The sequence below is a fragment of the Pipra filicauda genome, unplaced genomic scaffold, assembly GCF_003945595.2.
Source record: "Pipra filicauda isolate LSUMZ 115617 unplaced genomic scaffold, ASM394559v2 scaffold508_size1329835_pilon, whole genome shotgun sequence".
In the NCBI taxonomy this organism is placed as follows: domain Eukaryota; kingdom Metazoa; phylum Chordata; class Aves; order Passeriformes; family Pipridae; genus Pipra; species Pipra filicauda.
The window spans coordinates 288,037-301,040 of record NW_024104652.1 but is presented as its reverse complement, the minus strand read 5'-3'; the positions used below and the strand labels follow the sequence as shown (position 1 = coordinate 301,040).

The window sequence follows — 13,004 nt, the reverse complement described above, 5'->3', positions numbered from 1 at the left end:
AATACAACCCAGCGGCCAAAGTGGGAGCGGCTCCGGCGAGCAGGGCTGCGGTCGTTCTGGGCGAGGGGGTATTTTGTTTGTTTGTTTGTTTGTTTATTTGTTTAATTTCCCCTCCTCTCCCCTCCCTCCTTCCCTTCTGCCGCCTCCTTCCTCCTCCCTTCTGGGAGGAAAGGGCAAAAGAAAAAAAAAAAAAAAAAAAAAAAAAAAAAACCAACCCAAAACCAACCCACACCACCCAGCCCAGCCCAGCCCCGAGCATCCCAAACCTGCTCCTGCAAACCGCCAGCCCGGGCTGCACCGCCAGCGCTAAAGTCCAAGGACAAGCACGTTGGATCGCACGCAGCCAGGCTCGGAGAAAGCCACAAAGAGGCGAATTAATTGCTATAACTTCATTAACATAGGTCACCCCGTTAAAATGATCGAGCCGCTGCAGTTTTTTCCCCCATTGTCACAAGTGAGGAAAGTGTGTGAGCGCTCCCTCCCTCCGACCTCGGCCGCCTCCATCCTCCTGCCTTTTGCCAGAGCTTTATTTTCGGGGTTCTTTGAGCCGGGAGAAGTTGAGTGGGGACGGGAGGTGCGAGGGGAATATCACGGTGCCCAGCGTGCCCGGTTGGGCTCTACCCGGCGCCGGGAACCCCCCAGGCCCTCCTCACTCTCACCCCTTCACTACTCCCAATTTATTTCGATTAAAACATGTGCACATCTCTATTTATAAATTCAAGGCAGCGCCGCTAAGTCCCATTCTACACCATCATCCCTATACATCTTTAAAAATACAGTTTAAAACGCATTTATGTCCTCTCCCCGTTGACTCAATTTCCCTCCTTCCAGGGGACAATTGGCCCGTGGGAGGTGGAACTGGGGTGCAGCCGATCCGCGGGGGGACCCGGGACTGGGGACACCCTGGTACCCCATTCTGTGCTGACGGGGGATTCTCCCTTTTGCACCCGCGGGTTTCCTCTCACTCAGCTTCGTCCTGCTCAGCCAAGGGCTCCTGGCAGTCTCTGTGTCCCCCCTTCACAAATATTTACTTATATATTTTAATATCTTTTGTTGTTATTATTACAGCCACCCCCCAGCTTTTTGCTGGCCCCCCTTCCTCTCCTTCCCCGGGCTATACGCTAATTCCATCTCTGCTGTCCATCACATTAATTTCTACAATGACTTCATCTGCTCCGCTCCATAATGTATATTTTTAAACCGAACAGGTTCTTTTAATGTATATTCTGGTGTCATTTCGGTGGCTGTTATTTCTCTCTGGATTGTCCCCCCGGTACAGCAGCGGCCTGTTTTTTCCTCCCCCTGTGTGTGTTTTTATTATTTTCCCCCTGGCTTAGATGTGTCAATCACTCTCTCCCTGCCATTGGTTGGAGAGTTTGCGTCAAAAAGTTGCCAGAGAGGCGCTTTCTCAGCAAAGCTCCCCGAGAGAGGTAGAGACCTTCAGCTCCAACGCACCCTGCCACTATTATTAAAAATAAAATCACTTTGACCAGCTCCAGCACCGGCTAGCTCTGTATGTACCGAGCCCAGACCCCGAGCATCCCCACATCCCTTTCCTGCACCGTCCCCTCCCCTTTTTTTCCCCCATTTATTCTCCTTTTTCAAACATTTTTTCTCCCCCCCCTCTACCCCCCCCCTTTCCCCCGATGTCGTGGGCATGTGCATGCGGCGAGCTCTCTAACCTCCCGCTTTGTGCTTTCTCTCCCAGCTCAGCCCGAGCCCTGAATTTGGCGAGGATCCGGGAGCAGGTTTTCCCCCTTCGCCCCCCAGCCCTGCCCGCGGCTCCGGCGAGGCTCGCAGGTAAGTCCGACCCGCCGGCTCCATCCTTCCTTGGGGGCATCGCCGGGCGGGCAGGAACGCAGGGAAAGGGGGAATTAAAATAATAATTATATTTTTTAAACATTTATTATTATTACTATTACTATTAAACACGCCTGTGTGCGGCGGGGGTGCGCCGTGCGGGTAGCGGGGAGCAGGCGGGTCCCCTCGGGAGATGCGGCGCTGCCCGGGAGAGGCCGGGCCGGGCGGTGGCGGCCCCGGGTCGGGGACAACCGGCGGCCCCGGGTCGGTCCTCGGCGGGGACCGCGAGCTGCTGGAGGAGAGGGCGAAAGGCCAAAGCCGGGGAGCCGGGGGCTTTCCCCGCCGCCGCCCTCGCCCCCGTGGCCGCGGCCGGGTTGTCTCCCGTGGGCGGGCGGGGGTCGGGCTCGGAGCCGCTCTTTCCTCGGCTTCACCGCGATTTTGTCGGGTACATGATTTTTTTTCCTCGGCCTGTTCCTCCGGCCTGTAGTTATTTCCTGAACCTCAAGCTGGACTTTTAAAATTAGGAATAACCGGGGAGAAATTTCTCCCCTCCGAGAGTGGGGTTCCTACCTGAGACCCCCTTCATCCTCCTCCTCTTCCTCGCGGTGTGAAGACTCAGCAAAGTAATTTTGTAAAGGTGTTTTCGAGCACTCGCAGCCCCGGAGAACCAGGCTGGAAATCGCAGGGAGAGAAATCTTCAAGGCATTTGGGGCCGGAGCTTCACGACTCGGTTTGGGCGAAATGGATGGCGAGAATGGCATCCAGGTCGGAGAGGGGCTGGAGCTGGTTTCCACCTCCCCTCTCTTATTTTATTTTAATTTTTTAATGCCGTGGGAAAGCGCTTCCCAAAGACACCGGCCGGCAATAACGCGCCCCGGTCTCTCTCCTCTGAATCGCACCGCGCTGACAAAGAGAAAGTCGGGAAAAGTGCTTTTGCACCGGCACAAGTTTCTTTAGAACTAAAAACCTCTTTCACTGTTAAGATTTGTTTCGATTTCGGCTGCTCGGAGAAGTTGAGGTTTATTATTTATTTATGTAGAAAAGGTGCAACTTTAGTTTAAAAAAAATACATTCAAAAGGGGGTGGGGGGGAAAGCAGTTAAAAAATGCGACCGGGTGCTGCTGGGAGGCAGAGACGGGTCAGACGGCCCCGCGGCGGAGGTGGTTGCCCGCCGAGCCCGACTCCTCCGCTCCCGGTCCCCGAGAGGGGCCGCGGCCGCGGAGCAGCGCGGAGGTTCGGAGGGCGAAGCGCTGGGGACCTCTCAGAAGAGCCGGTGACGGATCCATCCCCACCGCCTTCGCCTCGGGAGAAAATCCCCGCGTTGGGAAATATCACCCCGAACCGTCCCTCCAGGGGGAAAAAAATTAGAATTTACAAAAAAAACCCACCCCACATATATATATAAATTAGAATTTTAAAAAATGTCAGAAATTCGTTTGGAGAGCGCGGTGCGGGCAGGGAACGCGGCTCCCGTTTGCAAAACAAAAGACAACAAATTCCCTTTTCTACCTTGGCTCCTTCACCCTTCCCCTCCGCGGGAGCCCCTCCGCGCTGCTCCGCGCCCCGGCCGAGCCCCCCAGGCCCCCGCGTCCCCCCGCAGCGCTGCCGGGGGCAGGGGCGCAGGCTGCGCGCCCGGGCGCGGATCGCTGCCCCGCATTAATCACCGGGGCGAGCAGCGGAGCCGGGGCCGGTGGCCCGTAATTAGGGAGCGTGTGCCGCCCGGATTATCTCGTTAGTTTATCAAGAAAACATTTATTATAATTAATTCTCGGACGGGGTAATTATTATTGAGCGAGGGCAGAGCAACTGGTAGCCGGGATCTATGCGGAGCGGGGAGGGGGGAGGAGGAGGGGGAAAGGTGACAGATTGCGGAGCGGAGCCGTTGCTCCGCGGGCTGCGGGGCGGCCCCGGGATGCGCGGCCGCGGCCGAGGGGCTCCGCGGGCGGCCGCGACGGGCTGGCGCCTCGGCGGGATGCCGCCGAGTTTAACCGAGCGGAGCTTTGGGCTTGCTTTTTTTTGGAGGATGTGTTGGCGCTTTTTTTGTCCTTTTATTCTTTTTTTTTTTTTTTTAAATTTTTGTTAGCTCGTTTTTAAGCGGGCGGCAACCCCCTTTGGGTTGTCCCGCTCATTTTGCGCGGTGAACAAACCGGCGGCCGAAGCTGCGAGCGGGGCTCCCCCCTCGGTGTAATCGTCCCCGTTCGACCTCCTCCGGGGGGCCCGACCCTGCGCACCCCGCGCTGGATCCGCCGCGCAGCGCGTTTGTGCGGGGCAAAGCGCAGCCCCGAGGGGAAAAGGGGAAACTCCGCACCGCGGATAAAGCAGCACCGACGGCGCGGGCGGGGGGTGCACCCTGTCCTGGGGGTCCCGCAGGACCCCCCTCAAGCAGTGCTTCGCCCTCCCGGGGCGGTGGCTCAGCCGAAACACGGAGTTTTGGGGTGTTTTGGGGAAGAAAGTTGTGCTGGAGTTCGTTTCCCCGACGGCCACTGGGGAATGGAGGGAAGGGCGAGATTTCGCCCTGAAAGGTTTTAAAAAATATTTTCCACGGGGCAAACAGTCTTAACCCTTTCAGGAGCCCCGGGCTGGACCCTTGTCGGCCGTTTTTTGGCGGAGTGTGTGTTTGGGTCTCCCCTCGCCCCCCGCTGCAGAGAGCCCGGCCCCGTCGGGGCAGCGAGCGGGAAGCGGGAGAGCCCGAGCGGGGACCGGGAAAGCTGGAGCAGGAACCGGCGGGAGCCGCTCGCCCGCCGGGGCCGTCCCGGAGCCGCTCACCACCGAGGTGTTTGTTTAGCTTCAGCTCCGTCATCAAGAGTTTCTTGAAAGCCTAATAAATCTGTTACTTGCCTCCAAATCTAATTACCCGGAGTACTAATTAGGTGCAAATGGTCGGTGGAAATTACTGCAGACGTGGACTGGTGGCGGGAGAGCAGAAAAGTTTGACTCTCCCCGAGCGGGCATTTGAGCTCTGAAATGCAGCAACGTCGGGGGGAAGGGGAAAAGGGGGAGTGGGGGGGGAAGGTTTGAATGTTGCCCAAACCTGGGATAATTAAAGTCCTTGCAAGAGACTAGTGGAGAGATAGGTTTCTTGAATTGTTTCTTTGTTTCTCACCCTTGGGCTTTGTTATCTGCATTATTTATTTAGCCGAGGGGTTCTTTGTGTCTGCCAATGGCCCCAATCAAGTTTTGCTTGAGACAATTAGCCGGTGCCCGGCCGGGAATCCTATGCAAATGCCCCCGGTTGCCGTACAATGCGGGCAGTTGAAGGCATGGGGGGGTTTTGTTCGGGTAGTAATTACTGGCTGGGATGTGCCCCCTCCCCTCTTCTCCCTTTTTGGGGAGAGATGCGTTTATCTAGTCAGTCTCTCCCAGCTCTCCCAAATCCGGCTGGGGTCCGGCTTTCCGAGCGGGAGGATTGACGGGGGGACGGCGGCGGGGATGAAGCGGGGGGAGGTCTGGGGGGGCAGCGAGCTGACCTGACTCCCCCTTCATCCCTCCATTCCTCCCTCCTCTCCCTCCTGCGCAGGCACCTGGCGGCCCTCCCCGCCCGACGGCTCCCCCAGGCACCGCCCGGGGCAGGCAGGGCGCTCGGCCGGCTCCCCCTCGCCCGGATTTCGGCCAACTCTCCTCCCCGCCACAACTTTAGCATGATGTCTTATCTTAAGCAACCACCTTATGCAGTCAATGGCCTGAGTCTCACAACCTCGGGCATGGATTTGTTGCATCCGTCCGTCGGTTATCCCGGTAAGCCACGTTTTTCTTCCCTCTTCCCTCTCTCTTTTTGCCTCCACGGAGGAGAAGCCGCTGGGATTTTGGAGGCACAACATGTCCCGGGATCACGCTGGCTTGGGTGGGTGAGGGTGTGGGGTCCCTCTGTCTCCCTTCTTCCTCAACCCCAACTTTTTATCCGGGAAAGGGGCTGCAAAGAGAGGAGAACCTCTTGCTGGATGTGGGGGACAGACGCTCCAAACCCCTATCCAGGGGAGCTGGGGAGCTGGGGTTGCGGCACGGCGGCGGCTGATACTGGGGTGCAGATCTCCCGGGAGAGGGCAGGGAATGTGGGTGCCCCTCTGGGGAGGGGGCTGGAGGGGACACAGGGGTCTGAGGGGCCGCTGACTGACAGCCAGGGCCTCTGGCTCCGTTCGCAGCCACCCCCCGAAAGCAGCGGCGGGAGCGCACGACCTTCACCCGAGCGCAGCTGGATGTGCTGGAGGCTCTTTTCGCCAAGACCCGGTACCCCGACATCTTCATGCGGGAGGAGGTGGCCCTGAAAATCAACCTGCCCGAGTCCAGAGTGCAGGTAGGAAGCGGGGTGGCCCCGGAGAGCCCTGCCTGACCCCCCACTCTGTACCGGCGTGAAGGGTTTGGACTGGTCTGTGGCCGGCAGGGAGATGAGGGGGCTGGTTCAGGGGATGGGGTCAGTCCTGGAGTCAAATCAAGCCCCTGTGGGGTGAAAGAGGCTCAGAGGTGGGTGGGGGTGCAGGGTAGGATGGAATGGTGGTTTGCATCCCCAGGGCTGGAGTGTGTCCTCCCCCCATCCTCCCTGTGCACTGTGGTGGTGCACAGATCCCAGATCCCAGATCCCAGCTCCTGAGCCCTCCACGCTCCCTCCCAGCCCCCTCGGCCTTTCTGAGGATTCCCCAGCACTCTCAAACTATACCAAGCCTTGCCCTGGGTGCCAAATCCCAGCCTGTCCTGCAGGCATTTTGGGAGCCCTGCGGAAACCGCAAAGGATCCCCCCCCTTTCCCCAGGGATCACCACAAATCCAGAGCTGGGCCAGACTGGGACTCCCCGCTCACACCAGTACAGGCTGGGGGCTTCCTCCCCCTTTGAAGGGACTTTGATAAGAGAGGACCTGCCTTGGTGAACCCCTCTCCTGGGGCTGGGCTGTGCCTCCCCTGCAAGCAGCCTGCAGGGGCCCCATCCAGGCAGCGTTTTGGAGGTGCTGCTGCCAGGACAGGAGGGTCCTGTCCCCATCAGGGATCTAGAATACCCCAGTAGCAGGGGCAAGGCATCTCCAAAGCCATCTCTCCCACTTGTCTCCTTGAGAGGTTTCCCGAGGCTGCATGGTGCCATGTCCCTGTGGGGTATGGCAGCCTGGGATTGGGATACCCCCATGTCAAACCCCATCCTTCTCCCCTCGAAACCTCCCCAGAGACAACCCCCTTGGTCCCTGCTAAGAGAAGGTGAGATGAGCTGAGGGGTTGACTCTGGCTGAGGGGGTGAGCACAGAGAGCCTGTTTGGAGGGTAAATGAGACATCTTTACCCCCCTCTCCAACCCCTACCTCTGTTTCACTAATTGTTCCCTCCCTTTCTGATGTTCTATTGTTTCTAATTAAGGGCTCGACTTCAATAGGCCTTCAATGGCAATTCCTGGGGGTCCCCGGCTGGCAAACAGCAAAGAGGGAATGCTCCCCCCTCCCCCCCCCCCCCCCCCCGGCTCTCCCCCAAAAGTGACCTTATTAAGGAGTTTGATTTGCGATTTCCACTCGTTATTACTGCTAATGATCTCAGGGAGGGGGAGCCCCGGAGCTTTCCTTTGCAGCAGCCTGCAACCCTCCACTGCTGGGGAGCACTTTTAGGCCCCTCTCCCCGGCGAGGTCTCCCTGCCACCACCTCTTTCCACCCTTGGGTTTGCCTGTGCATCCCTAACACCGGCCTTTTTCTCTCTCCCTCCCCGTTTCTGTGTCTCAAGGTGTGGTTTAAGAACCGCAGGGCCAAGTGCCGGCAACAGCAGCAGCAGCAGCAGAACGGGGGCCAGAACAAAGTCCGGCCAGCTAAGAAGAAGAATTCACCGGCCCGGGAAGTGAGTTCGGAGAGTGGGACCAGCGGGCAGTTCACTCCCCCCTCCAGCACCTCAGTCCCCACCATTTCCAGCAGCAGTGCCCCCGTATCCATCTGGAGCCCGGCGTCCATCTCCCCGCTCTCAGACCCCCTGTCCACCTCTTCCTCCTGCATGCAGAGATCCTATCCTATGACCTACACCCAGGCATCAGGCTACAGCCAAGGATACGCTGGATCGACCTCCTATTTCGGAGGGATGGACTGTGGATCTTACTTGACCCCTATGCACCACCAGCTCCCTGGGCCGGGGGCCACCCTGAGTCCCATGGGTGCCAACGCGGTCACCAGCCACCTCAACCAGTCTCCGGCCTCCCTCTCCACCCAGGGCTATGGAGCCTCCAGTTTGGGCTTTAACTCCACCACCGATTGCTTGGATTATAAAGACCAAACCGCCTCCTGGAAGTTAAACTTCAATGCTGACTGCTTGGATTATAAGGACCAGACATCGTCATGGAAGTTCCAGGTTTTGTGAAGAACCTTTGTGATACCGAGAGAAATCGCGACGAGAACGAACAGGCTGGGCTGAACATGCTCCAGTTTTAGTCAGGTCTTGGTTAAATTAAAGAGAAAAATAACTCCACGGACAAACAAACGAACAAAAAAACCGACAGCAACAAGAGGGGGACAGTGTTGGTGTGATCCCGTTCAGACTCATCTCCTGCTCAGACGCTCTGGAAAAGGAATAATAAAAGAGGAAAAATGGAGGAGGAAGGCCTTAAACGGACAGATCATCTAGTGAGCAGAAACCAGACAGACCCATCTGTGTTCTTTCTAGTTTTAGGCAATTGTTGGGTTTCTTTGTTTGGAAGAGGTTGGGAGATCGTCCCACCTGCGGGCCAGTTTTAAAAAAAAAAAAAAAAAAAAAAAAAAAAAAAAAAAAGTCTAGGTTTTTATTTCTTTTTTTTTGTGTGTGTGCGTGGAAAGATGATCCTTCACCCAGAGGTTTCCAATGTGTTAGCCAACCCTCGGTTAAACTATTCAGAATGGACAACATCTCTCTTTTTCTCCCTCCCTCTTTCTTTCTCTCTCTCGAGCTCATCCAACTGTTTCATGCCCAACTTGCTCAAGTTGGCACCCGGAGAACTTGGTTCAGGGCTGTGTGGGTTGTGTGACTGATTGTCCTAGCTGCACTACTTTATTTAAAGATTAAGAAAAAAAAAAAAGATAATGTTCATAAGGAGTCAATATGTAGTTTTTAAGAGACAATCAGTGTGTGTCTTATATAAATGGTACATCTGTGGTTTTTAATCTGTGCTAGACTTCAAAACTGTGATCTCCTGTATTGTATGCAACTATGAACTCTGCACCAGCGGGAGTTCTGCTGTGATTTAAATAGGTTATAATTATAAGTGAAAATTCAGAGCAACTGAGTTACCTATTATCATCTTTTAAAAAAAATAATTAAAAATATATATTTAAAAAAAATAATAAAAAACAAAAAAAAAGAAAAAACACAAAAAACACGATCGCCTTTCACCCGAGGTGAACTGCACTGAAACTTTTTACAACAAACTGTCTCTGAATGAAAGAGGAAAGACCGAAAATGCCCCAACCTGAGGACATTAAACTCCTCTGGAGCTCCCTTAACTGCTGGCCACGCCGGCAGTATCCGTCAAATCCAACAGGACTTTGGGCAGTTGCTCTGACCTGGATGAATTCAAACCAAGAAATTCATTGTCGTTTATGCTTGCAGATGTTAACTGAAAAAAAAAGAAAAAAAAGATATATATGCATAAACCTTTTTTTCCTGGATTTGGCAGATATGTATAATTATATTAAAATGGTTCTAGCACACTTGATGGTTGTCTTCCGTTTTAATCTCATCCGGCGAGTGACGGAGAAGGAGCGATGCCGGTTCCTGGTTTCCTGTTTGCAGCCAGGCACGGGGGTCCAGGGGGGTCCTGCTGCTCCTGCAGGCCTGAGACAAAGGGGGTTTTGCTGGCAGCCCCCCGAGGTGAAGGAAGCAAAACCAAAGAGGGATTATTTTTTTTAATTATCGTTTATTTATTTATTTGTTTATTTATTTATTTATTAATTTTTAATCAAAAAAACTTCCATTACAAACAGAGTTTGGACAACATGACCTTTCCCACCCCAGCTTTCCCAAATCTCTTTGTGGGGAGGGAGGGGATGTGTTTGCGCTGTGGCCTCCTGGGAGACGAAGTCCCCAGTTGTGTCTGGGATGAGCCTTGAACTTTCCAGGGAGGAGAAGGGGGAACCTGGGAGTGATCAGGCAGGACCACTTGAGCAAAGGTGCTGGGGAAGGAGGGGGACAAATGTTTGAGTTACAATTTCACAAATCTAAGCCACTTTTAAGGATCAGGCCCTTCCCAAGCATCTTGGTGGCTCTTTCTCTGTCCATCTCCCTCTTTCTCCCTCTCCTTCCCACGCAATCTCTCGAGCCCTGAACTTGGTTTGGATTTAATGCAGCGAGAAAACAGACCTCTGGAAAGAGAAGAGAGAGGGACACGGAGAAAAGTCCTCAGTACCACCAGCACCATCCCACTCCCTGTCCCCTGCTGTCCCCCAGGGCTTGTCACCAGCACCCTCCTGCCTGTGAGTCACCTGGGGCCACGGGCGTGGGGTCACTCTCATCCCACTGGTGCCGCCAGGAGTGCGGTGATGGTGAGAGGCACCATGATGGTGCCTCTCCAGCCATCCTTTGGTTTCATATCCCAGCATCCCAAATGGGTTCTTCCCCTCCACGGGCACCAGCAAACCCATTCCTTCCTGCACTGATATTTGTGTCCTCCACGAGCAAAGATCAGCCCTTAAAAAAGCGTATTTCAGCTCTGGGACTCGGTCGAGCTTTTATGCTGTGCTTCTTAGTCAGTGATTTCCTCTTTTTTTTTAATTTTACTTGGAGGATACATGCAGGAAAGGTTTGGGAAGCACAAGGCAGGGATGCTGGGGCTGTCAGGGGCAGCTCAGCCACGTCCATGCCACCGGCATCTCTCAAGCAGCAGCGCGGAAAGTTTCATTTCTCCACTGATTTGCTTCAAACCAACAAAGTTTACCTCTCCCCCCCAAAAAAAAACATATTCAAGCAAAATATACTCAAGAAAAAACCAAGTCCTTGTTGAACTGGGGCACAGTGTCCCACCTGCCTGGAAAAGCTTTTTGTTTCCTGAGCTTTTGATTATTAATTATTTTGAAGCCTCTTTAAAACCTCTTTTCATATTTCACTTCTCCCATCTTATCTTTTACTTCTCTTTCCTGAGTATTTCCCTGTCTGTCAGGGATGAGCTCCTCCGGCTAGTGCTCATTTTTATCACAAAAAGCCAATTCATGGCTGAATTTCCCCTGGCTTTTTGCACTTTCCATGTTTTCTCTACCTGTTTGTTTCCGATTTCAATTTAAATGGGCACACACGTGGGCAAAGGGCAAAATCCCAAGGTGAGCTGGCAAACACAAAATATTATGTAAAGTGTTTTAACTCCTTTTTCATTTTTAATGTTTTGGATCTCCCTGGTAGAATTAATTTCCTCTGAATTCAGGCTGCAGTAGGCAATCCTGGATCCAATAAAACTAGGGGGAAAAGCTGGAAAGACCACACCAGTTTAGTGTTGGAAAGCCGGATTTAGGGGCAAAGAGCTGATTAGGAGGTGGTTTGGCTTGAGGTGCCCTGCTCAGCCCTACAAAATATACATATAAGCAAACCCTCTACCTGTTCTGCAATGTGACATTTCCCACCCGAGGGGGAAAAATATCCCCAAAATTGAAAAAGCAGAAAAACAGGAGGGAAATCTTGACCCCAGCCGTGGCTGAGTTGCCTGGAATGCCGACTCCGGCAGCTCTGCCTGCTCCTTGTCTGATCCCCTCCTGCTCCTGCTCTGCTTCCCTGCCTGATTCCCCCTCCATTTGCCTGTCCACCCTGCCTGCATCCTGCCCAACATACCTTTCCACTCCCTGCCTTATCCCTGCCTGCTCCCTGCCAGCACCAGCCCACCTTGCCCGGTGTCTCCCCAGTAACCAGCCCTCACCCAGGGCACCTCTGCTCCCACCCGGCTCAGGGACCCCCAAAACAGGAACAAGTTTTGGGGTGGCTGCGTTTCCAGGAGGAGCCTGGGGCTGGGGAGCACTGCCAGTTTCCAAGGAGACAGGGGAGAGTTGCTGAAAAAAAGCTGGATTTAGGGACTCACAGTGGAGCTTCACCACCTGGTGCTGGGTGAAGGGGCACAGGGACCCCCCCAAATCCCCACTCATACCCCTGGCACTGCCTTGACCTGGGGTTTGGGGGCGTGGCAGGGACAGGGTGAAGGGTTGGGTGTGGGTTTAGGTTTGGGAGGGGCTGAATTTGGGTCTGGGAAGGTCAGAAAGAGAGGATTGGGAAGGTTGGGCATGGATATGGGTTTGAGGGTTGGGAGGGCTGGTATGGGTTGGGCTTGGCTTGCATCCTGGACCCCATCCAGTTTTAGGGATTAATAGTGGAATGGGAAGCCCAGAAGGGGCCCCCCAACCTCTTTCCACCATTTCCCAAGGAACAGCGAGGCCAGGCCCCTGGAGCCATGCACCACTGGGAGTGCTGGGGGGGCAAACCCCAAAGAGAGTCCCAGGGAACCTCCCTCAGCCCAACACCATGCTGGGGGTTCTCATCTGGGAAGGGGCACCTCCGCTTCCCACTCCCAGCCCTGTGGGGTGCAGGGATCGAGGGGTATGCAGGGCTCAGAGAGCCCTCCACATGGATATACGTGGATAGACATGGATAGAGCGGAACTGTGGGTACCTGTAGATGCTCAGGCAGAGGCACACATGGATACAGCACACAAACACATGGATAGAGCACACAAAAACATGGATAGAGCACACAAAAACATGGATAGAGCACACAAACATGGATACAGTGCACAAACACATGGATAGAGCACAGGTACACATGGATACAGCACATGGACACGTGAATACAGCACATAGAGGGAGGGAGGGAGGAAGGAAGGAAGGAAGGGAAAAGAGGAAGAAGAAGGGGGAAGTGGAGAGGGAAAGAGAAGGGGAAGGGGAAAAGGAAAGGGGAAAGGGAAGAGGAAGGGGAAGAGGAAGGGGAAGGAAAGAAGGAAGAGGAAAGGAAGAGGAAAGGAAGAGGAAAGGAAGAGGAGAGGAAGAGGAAAGGGAAGGGAAGGGAAGGGAAGGGAAGGGAAGGGAAGGGAAGGGAAGGGAAGGGAAGGGAAGGGAAGGGAAGGGAAGGGAAGGGAAGGGAAGGGAAGGGAAGGGACGGGAAGGGAAGGGAAGGGAAGGGAAGGGACGGGAAGGGAAGGGAAGGGAAGGGAAGGGAAGGGAAGGGAAGGGAAGGGAAGGGAAGGGAAGGGACGGGAAGGGACGGGAAGGGAAGGGAAGGAAAGGGAAGGGAAGGGAAGGGAAGGGAAGGGAAGG

General features: G+C 54.5%; 1 protein-coding gene across 1 annotated transcript; it reads left to right on the top strand.

The window, feature by feature from the left end:
* The first annotated feature begins 1,423 nt into the window (after positions 1–1,423).
* OTX2 (orthodenticle homeobox 2) lies at positions 1,424–9,431 on the top strand. The gene is made up of 5 exons (XM_027719736.2): positions 1,424–1,513; positions 1,709–1,800; positions 5,318–5,535; positions 5,940–6,091; positions 7,489–9,431. Exons 3-5 carry the CDS (start codon positions 5,439–5,441, stop codon positions 8,107–8,109), a joined length of 870 nt encoding a protein of 289 aa, XP_027575537.1. The 5' UTR covers positions 1,424–1,513; positions 1,709–1,800; positions 5,318–5,438; the 3' UTR covers positions 8,110–9,431.
* The last annotated feature ends 3,573 nt before the right edge of the window (positions 9,432–13,004 follow it).

Bases quoted from the DNA above. Each gene is read 5' to 3' on its own strand.
- OTX2 (XM_027719736.2), top strand. From the start codon at position 5,439: ATGATGTCTTATCTTAAGCAACCACCTTATGCAGTCAATGGCCTGAGT. The intron at 5,536-5,939 runs GTAAGCCACGTT...CTCCGTTCGCAG, and splicing joins TCCGTCCGTCGGTTATCCCG to CCACCCCCCGAAAGCAGCGG. The intron at 6,092-7,488 runs GTAGGAAGCGGG...CTGTGTCTCAAG, and splicing joins TGCCCGAGTCCAGAGTGCAG to GTGTGGTTTAAGAACCGCAG.